Source organism: Elephantulus edwardii, unplaced genomic scaffold (assembly GCF_000299155.1).
Source record: "Elephantulus edwardii isolate Elephantulus edwardi_28Jun2011 unplaced genomic scaffold, EleEdw1.0 scaffold00093, whole genome shotgun sequence".
NCBI lineage: Eukaryota > Metazoa > Chordata > Mammalia > Macroscelidea > Macroscelididae > Elephantulus > Elephantulus edwardii.
The window spans coordinates 6,647,067-6,656,388 of NW_006399843.1; the positions used below are offsets into that span (position 1 = coordinate 6,647,067).

The 9,322-nt window shown below is 35.3% G+C and overlaps 1 protein-coding gene across 1 annotated transcript in view; it reads left to right on the plus strand.

The window, feature by feature from the left end:
* NXPE2 (neurexophilin and PC-esterase domain family, member 2) overlaps nt 1-9,085 on the plus strand; it is a 29,674-nt gene extending 20,589 nt beyond the window's left edge. Inside the window, 2 exon segments of the mRNA XM_006903718.1 lie at nt 7,723-7,901; nt 8,565-9,085. Coding sequence (XP_006903780.1) covers nt 7,723-7,901; nt 8,565-9,085 — 700 coding nt within the window.
* The last annotated feature ends 237 nt before the right edge of the window (nt 9,086-9,322 follow it).

Below are 9,322 nucleotides of genomic sequence, written 5' to 3' on the forward strand. Positions count from 1 at the left end.
CCCCCCCCCCTTTTCTGGAGAGTTTTAGATACTGTGACCAGCTGCAATTTGTTCTGCTACAGGATATTAAATGACTGCAATTCACCTGGGTAATATTGTGATGCACATTTGGTAAAATATCCTTTGATAGATCAGTTCTCAAAATTTACACACTAAGCCAGATTGAGAGCGGAACATGAACTAGAAAGAAAGTTTTTATTCCTCTAAACTTTCATTTAAAGATTTACTAACACACTTTTTCTGTGTATCTGATTAAGTTAAAATGGTTATGATTGTTAATAGAAATATCTAATGATGTGCTTTGAAAAAATATTGTTATATAAAATGAAGAGAATTCACCAAAACAAATTCCTTTATTATATTAATGAGAGAATGAGAATTATTTTAGGGTTTTGTTTGAAGCCTATTGTATGAAGAAAGAGTTGTCTGTACTTCTTATGAAGTTGGGTTTTTTTTTAAATAAGAAAGAGTGGCTTCAAAGAAGGTAGGATTTATTCTTAAAATTTAAAACACACACACACACACACACACACACACATATTACCATATTTCATTATTAGTTTGCATGGGTATTGGCATCTGTGTGTGTGTTTTTTTTCTTCAGCCTTACGACCAGATTGCTACTGAAACTAAAATTCAGAGAGGCACAAAAATTTAACCAGGTTTTAGACAATCTAAATAGATCAGAGTCCATGAGCTAGAATTCAATAGTATTCTCACAGGAAATTGCCATGAACCTGATTATTCCTAATGTTACTGTTTTACAGCTTTGAGATTTTATTATGCATTTTACCAATTCACTTTAAATTAAGGAGCAGCCTGTTTCAAGTAAGAGTGCAGTTTTCATTTATTTATTTAAATATGCAGAACCAGACGCTAAATGATTTGTTGTAGGCTTTCATTACTTCACACTATAACAGCCCTAGACTCAGACATTATTTCCTTTTTTTTTAATATATGAAGAAAGCAGTGTTTCAAGGGATAAAGCTCACAACTAAGATTGCGTAGGTGATAGCGAGTGGGGTGGAGCAAGGATTTGAATGATGAGAAGCTAGCTTAAAACTAACAGTAAATGGCATTGATAGCTTTGAAAAATGGGATTATATAAAAATAGGAAGTCCAGCCATTGTTATCCGAGTAAAAATGTACAATAGTTTGGAGAAATTGAGTTGTTAGCTGTTGCTGAGTCAGCCCCACCACCTGGTGGCACTATGCAAAAGAAGACTGGACAGGTTGTAATAATGTGTAGGCTTTTCAGTGACTGATTTTATTTGCTTTTGTTTAAGTATTTGTTTATTTTTTTACTGACTGGTTTCAGAAAGTCAGTTTCCAGGTCTTTTCTTCCTAGTTCATCTTAATCTGAAAGTTTCACTAAAAAATATTTATAATTATAGAAAGATGTGAAGCACCACTGAGTAATCCATGTTGGGGTGCTTGACTGAGGTTCACTATTAGCTGGGAACACAAACCACATCTTCTGTGTGGGAGGTCATTACTCTTCCAATCAATCACCAAATGCCACATAAATAGGGATAATTCAGACATCTATAGTTCGAGATTGAACCATGAGGTAAATATGGCTTAAACAAGTAAAATCATGCCCATAAGTTATCAATGGAAGTTTTTATTGTCTTCACAATATTCTACTTAATGTGTAATATCATTGATAAATTCACCATGACCAAGTGGGATTCACAACACGTATGCAGGGATGGTTCAACATAAGAAAACCAATCAATGAAATTCACTATATTAACAAAGTAAATAACAAGAATCATACGATCTTAGCAATTGTTGTAGAAAAGGCATTTGACAAGAGCCAATAACTATTCCAGATAAAGACACTCAGCAAAATTGGAATAGAAGTGAATTTCCTCAACATAGTGAAAAGTATATATGCAAAATCAAGAGCCAACATCATTCTTAATGGAGAAAGAGTAAAAACATTTTCCTTGCAAATAGAGACCAGACAAGGATGCCCACTGTCACCACTTATTTTCAATATTGTATTGGAAGTGCTTGCTAGGGCAATACGACAGGAGAAGGAAATAAAAGGCATCCAGACAGGCAAAGAAATGGCTAAACTGTTGCTTTATGCAAATGATATGATTGTGTATACAGAAAATCCCAATGATTCAACAAAACCAAAACTAAACAAACCTCTTAGAGTTAACAGGCCAGTTTAGTTGAGTGGCAGGATAGAAGATCAATATCCAAAAATCAATACGATTCCTCTATAGTAACAAAGAAAACTCAGACTAAAATAAAGCAAGCAATACCATTTACAATAGCCAACCACAAATAGAGATATTTGGGAGTGAACATAACTACAGATACAAAAGACCTATACAAAGAAAATTATAGAGCATTTCTGAAATACAGAATAAAAGACCTAAAGAAATGGGAAAATGTGCCCTATTCATGGATAGGAGGACTCAATATGGCGAAAATGACAATCCTACCAAAAGCAATCTACATGTTCAATGCAATTCCAATCCAGGTACCAAATTCATTTTTCAAGGAGATTGAAAGGGAAATTATCAAATTTATTTGGAGAGAAAAGAGACCCCGAATAAGCAAAACACTTCTGAGAAACAAAAATGAGGTTGTAGGCATAACACTCCCTGACCTCAAAAACTACTTTACAGCAGTGGTAACCAAAACAGCATGGTACTGGTACAATTACAGGCACATCAGCCAATGGAACAGAATTGAGAACCTAGAAATAGACCCAGCTATCTATGGTCAACTGATATTTGACAAGGAAATCAAAGCTATCAAATGAGGAAATGATAACCTCATCAACAAATTGTACTAGCAAAACTAAACTTCCACCTGCAGGAAGCTAAAACAAGATCCACATCTCACACCATGCACAAATACCAACTCAAGGTGGATCAGAGACCTGGGAGTAAAGCCCAAAGCCAAAACGTTCTTAATAGACAAACTGGGAACCAGCTTAGAAGCACTAATCCAATGTCTAAAGAGACTGTCAAATACAATCCGAAATGCACAATCTAAAGAGGATATAATTGATGAATAGGCCCTTCTAAAGAGTAATCTCTATGCACATCAAAACCTTTTTCCAATAGGGTGAAAAGAAAACCTACAGACTGGGAACAAACATTTGGTAATACCATTTCAGACAAGAGTCTCAGAACAAAAGTTTACAGAATACTTCTGGGCCTCCACAAGAAAAAGACTGTTAACCCAATTACAAAATGGGCAAAAGACATGGAAAGAATTTTCACAGAGGAAGATATTTGAATGGCAAACAGATACGTGAAGAAATGCTCCAAATCACTGGCAATACAAAATGCTCCAAATCACTGGCAATCAAAACCACAATGAAGTACCATCTCATTCCAGTAAGAGTGGCAAAGTTTAACAGGGCAGCAAGTAATAGATGTTGGAGAGGATGTGGTGAGAAAGGAACTCTTATACATTGTTGGTGGGATTGTAGAATGATGCAACCATTCTAGAAGGCAATTTGGCACCCAGTTATTCCACTACTTGGAATATACCCTGAGAATATGAGACCTGAGGCACAAACTGAGATATGTACACCAGTGTTCACAGCAGAATTATTCTTCGCAAGATCATGGAAACAGCCCAAATGTCCAACCCAAAATGAATGGATTGAGAAATGATGGTACATTCACACAAAGGAATCCTATGCAGAATACAGGAACAATAACTTTGTAAATTATTACCTAACTTGGGAGGGACTGGAGAGCATTATCCTGAGTGAACTAACGCAGTCCCATAAGGATAAATATTGTATAAGACCATTATTGTAGAATGAGTATAAGGATCCAAGAGGGGTGGGAGAGGCTGGAAGCAGAGGGATGTGGATGTACAGGGGGAAGAGGGAATTAATCATTGGGATGTACAATTTGATGGGTGGGAGAGGCAGTGAGGGAAATTGAAAGAATTCATTTGAATTTGTATTAGAATTTTGTAAATAAACTAATGCAAAGGAAAAAAAAGAAAAATGTCTTGGATTCAAACAGATCTAGATTCAAATCTTGATGCCAAGGTATACTAGTTTGGATAAATTTGACTTAACTAGGTGATGTTGTGAAAATAAAGTAGATAATTTAAGTCCTATTCATGTGTTAGTGTCTGTGACATGATATGTCCTTGGTAAATACAGGTAAACATAGATAGAAAAATATTCTCCACTGGATTTATTATATCTAAAATTACCACTACAAAAGCTATTCCACTATTAGTAATATACTCACAGAAAAATAGAAATGAGACACAAAAGGAGATTTGTGCACTGATGTTCATAGCAATGTTATTTGCAATAGCAAGAAATGGAAATAGTTCAAATGTGCATCTACAAAAGGATTGAAAAATGTGGTACATTCACATGATGGAATACTATGCAGCACTCAGGAGCGATGATTTTGAAAATGACTTCATAGCAAGGGAGAGGCTAGAGAATATTATGCTGAGTGAAGTAACTCAGTCTCATAAGGACAAATACTGGATAAGACCATTATAGTTAAAATAGAGGAAAAGTGAGATGTGTATAGATGTCCAAGGATGAAAGGAGAACTGAGGGGAGGAAAGATACAAAATTGCAGCATTTGGTGGCTGGAAAGTGTGGTGAAGGCATTGACATTGACAAGGATTCAGTGGGGATCTGAAAGGATGAGTTAATAGTAGATATAGATCAATGGTGATTAATTTTATAAGATACAATGTATGGGAATACAAATTCTTAGTAAGAAGTAACATATGGAAAGTGTTCCCTCTAGTGTTAGATAGATAAAGGGTAATGACTCCATATACAGCCCTTAATAAATTATTAATACTTTTTTAAAAGTACATATAATTCATGTCTAATGATTTTGAAGGTCAGATTTTCTATTTTAAAGTTTATATTGGTTTGCCTACAAAAATTCATATACACTGTGTTTCACACATTCCTTCATTCACATTTTGTTTCATTCCCACACATTGTGTTTTATAAAATTAATAACCATTGATCTATATTGGTATCTATTTAAAGGTCAAAGTTTATAATAGCTTTAAGGAAAGAATTTAGAGCTATTGGCACTTTTCTTTAGTTTTCATCTTTTTTTAAGATAAAGCAACTTTCAGAATATTATTCAATATAGATGATAAATGAGAATGTTTTTAATTCTCTTAACATTTTAAAAATGAATAATTGACAAAAAAGTAAAAGTTACAATCCCCCCTTCCTAAGGAAGAATTTATATTTTATTCACTATGCACTATAGCAAAGTACCTAGAGTTATTAATTTTTGTCTGTTTTTTTAAACTTCATCTTAAAAGGCAAACAATATATGTACAACTTTTCATAAGTAATTGAACAACTTTAACTTAAAAAATGGAAAACATTACTTCTTTGAGAAATAGTCATTCACCATAAAGGAGTTCTTTATGTGAGCATGGCATAGTTCATAATGGGTTGCTTTACTAATCAAAAAATATATCCATCGCTGATGGCACGAATCCCTCAGCAACTCCTCAGTAGAAAGATGGACAGTCTCATCCTGTTAAGATTTACACCTTTGCAAAGCCAGTGGAGGGTCACTTCAAGTCTGAAAGGATTTGACGGCCGTGAGTTCATTAACCATTTTGATTTCTCAGCATTATTGTTTTCCTGGGACAAATGGTCCCACCCACCTGTGAAAATTTTATATTTGGAAATTATTTCCATGCTAAATAAGACCAGTTTTCAGCCCAAGTTAGATATAAAATATTGAGGAACCCTTTGTTTTGTTTCTGTCAACTTGTATAGGGTTTTTGTATTTTAATTTGCCAAGCATTGGGGTCTGCTGCCTTGTGAAGCTGTCTTACATGAGCTGCATAGCTTCAGCCTTACAACATTGTCCTTGATGGTTTCTATTTTCTCTCTTAGTTAAAATATCTCCCTCAGAGTAGTACATTCTGGAAATTTATGTAGACTTTCACATTTTACTACATGGAGTTTGGTTGGTGAATATAAAGTCATCTTATTTTTTAAAAGGAATATTTCTGCTGCATTGGCTTTAAAGTGAATTTCAGTAAAGCAAATACTCCCATCTAACAGTCAATGGGGTATATCTCACTCATGGACTCTTTTTCATGCACTCACCAAATATTTATTGAAAGTCTAATAAGAACAAAGCACTTTCCTAGACTCTGTAAACAGTAAATTGTTTTCTTTGAGTTTGACTACAACTCAAGGCACCCTGTGTGTATCAGAGAAGATCCTAGCTTTTTAATTTAGAATGGCTGTTTTTCTTGGAAATCGATCACTCGTCATTAGAGGTTACTTGAACCACCAAACTTTAGGTTAGCAACCAAGAACTTCTTGTACTACTCAAGGACTCTTGAGGAGAATATAAATTTAAATGAGTCATCATCTCATATCTAAAGCTCATAATCTGTTGAAAAGACTAATCCCTTCTCTGCCTTTGCACCCATCATCCAAAACCAATTTTCACACTATGGAAAGTTTTCACATTCTTGAGGTAATTGGTCCTCATCACACTCTTGCTGTAATGACAGACATTTCTAGTAAAGCCAGACAATTACCTAGAAAATAATATCAGACTGTCATTTTTCCAGAACTACATAGAAATCTGATATTTAATATGGAGAAAAATAGTTTCTGGACTTACATCCAAACCCTCAATAATGCAGGTAGATAACAAAGAAAGTTTGTAAGTAACAAATATTAAAATGTCTCAGAATCTTACCTGGCTGTAAACAGGCTCACTGGCTCACCCACTGTTTTAATCGTGGAGTTTAGTACAAGGAAGTTCTGTTTTGTTTTGGGGTTGGTTTGTTGCCGCCTCCCTGTCAAATCACATTGAGAATGTTATATCTAGTTCTGTACACAATAGTTAAATATTTACTTAACTGTTTATTGATTAACTAAAGAAGAACATTTTTATACTCTCACAAACAAACACATGGTACGTTAATTTTATAAATGTACTCCATCTTACTTCTGGAAGAACTAGTTGGAAGAGATTTACTAATTCAGTAAAACGAGTGTCGTCAGCGCTCTTCCCATCGATGTCACAAAGTCGGCCACTTCCTCGCCACACATTCCCTCATCACTTAGGCTATCTGTCCATCTAGCAGCTGTGAGACCTAGGTAACTGGTGAAACCCTGGAAGAATGGTACTGTGAACACTCAAGAGAAAACCCATAAACACCACTCCCACTTTAGGAAGAAGCTATTTGTGAGAACTTGTAAATTCATTCCTTATTCAGCACGATTCTTATGCCACGTTTATGGGCAGATCTGTGAAGCCTAGAATGCAAAATAAATGCAAAAACTTGGTGTTATTAAGTTGACTCCAATGCAGGGCGACCCTCCATTAGATTTCCCAGGCTGTAAATCTACAGGAGGGAACTGCCCATCTTTCCCCCGCAGAGTGGATTAAAATTGCACACTTTTGGTTTGCATCCTGATGCATTACACACAAGTCCTCCAGGGTGCCCTATAGAGGTCTGTGTATTTTAACTATTTCTCAAGGTCAGTTCCTGAAACATAGCTGATACCCAACAAATATTTGTGGATAAGACAAAGGCAGAGGTAGAAGCAGAAAAAGAAGGGTGGTTAAGAAGAGAGGGAAGTGATTCCAAAATAATTTGATGTTAAAAAATCCTAACTGCAGGAATTTTTATTGTCAGAGACTGAGACTATAAAAAGAAATGTCAGATAGGAACAAAGACTCCTTTCTCTAGTGGTTATAGTTTTCAAGGAAAGTGGATTACCACGTTTTGCAAACAGGCTGAGTTAGATGCAACAAAAAATAGCAATAACTGTTTGAAGAGGAAATTTATTTATCTCATGGGAGACTCAACACTGTGGCAGTGGATTTACTACTTCCACAAAGTGGTGACAGTATGTATTTTATTTCTCAGTTGTAGTTGACTTTTGAGGTATATTTAGGACAGAATCCTTTGCTTTCCCTTTCTAATGGTTGTTTTAGTACTATTTAAAAAAATAAAATTGTAAATTTAAAGAAAGGTTGGGTTTTCATTCATTCAGTTTTGCACATTTTCCTCCCTCCCCCACATTTCTTTTCCCTTAGTTCCCTTTGCAATGTACCTCTTGTTTCAGGTTGTTGTCATATATACAGTGCTTAATGATATATTCCTTTTAGACAGTTCCTCCCCTCATCTTTACCACTATCCTTCCACAGTTTTCCTATTCTCCCCACCCCCACAGTTGTCAGTCCTGTTTTATAACAGTGATGTGATGCAGTATTTGTCCTTTTGAGACAGAGATATTTCATGCAGTATAATGTCCTCCAGGCTCACCCATGTTGTGTAAAGTGTTATTGCTTCACTACTATTTTTAATTCATCAGGTGTGATTTTTGATTAATAGAAAATACACTTTAATACTTTGTTCACAGAAATATTAGTACCATCTTCTACATATCCAAATGAAAAGTTCAAAGTTTGGTTAAATTTTAGTGTATCTAACAATTTTGGGCCTTACCGCCCATGAGCAGTAGTGTTCAAAACAGTCACAGACAGTCTTGGTTAGCATTTCATAGGTGGTGTGTGCAATTTAAAAAGGAAGCCGTTTTCCCAGGCTCTTGCAAATCCATGTGCTTCTGGATACTGAAAGGCACATTTTGATTCAGTGGAAAAAACATAGTCATCCATTTGTTACTGAAAAACTGTTCTCAGTGAAATTTGAAAACTACATCCCACAAGAAATTGACTGGATAGGAGGAGACAAGGACACTGCCAGTGCCATTACCCTTGGCCAGCACTTCAGACCTTTTCCCATCAACATTTTCATCCGTCGGGCCATCAACATTCAAAAGGCCATTGAATGTCTATTGCTGTGAAGCCCAGAGACCAAAGCTATCTTTAAAATGGAAAGCACCAGGGAGCTGGATCTAAATGCAGAGATGTTTAGTGACTTTCATGGTACATTCAGAATCTTATAATGCATGATATTTTTTGTGGGTCTCAAAGTTGGAGTTATTGATGCCTGGGAAATGACTATTGCATATCACATTGATAGTGTCCACCCTCCTGATGATGTGATTGGAAATAAAATTAACATGTTATTAAAAGACATTTGCTAGAGGGCAAATATAGAAAAAAAGTCATTCTCTATAGAGGACCTCATATATACTTCAAGAATGATCCAATTCAGTATGAGGAAACCAAATTGAAAAGAATTTCTCCAGTGCAAAACATTATCATCTCTAATTTCATTTTAATAAATAGATGACTAAAATTGAGTAGTGCAAATAATTACATTTTAGGGACAAAATGATATTTTAACCTCAAGGCTGGGTTATGCAGCTTAGTACTGAACT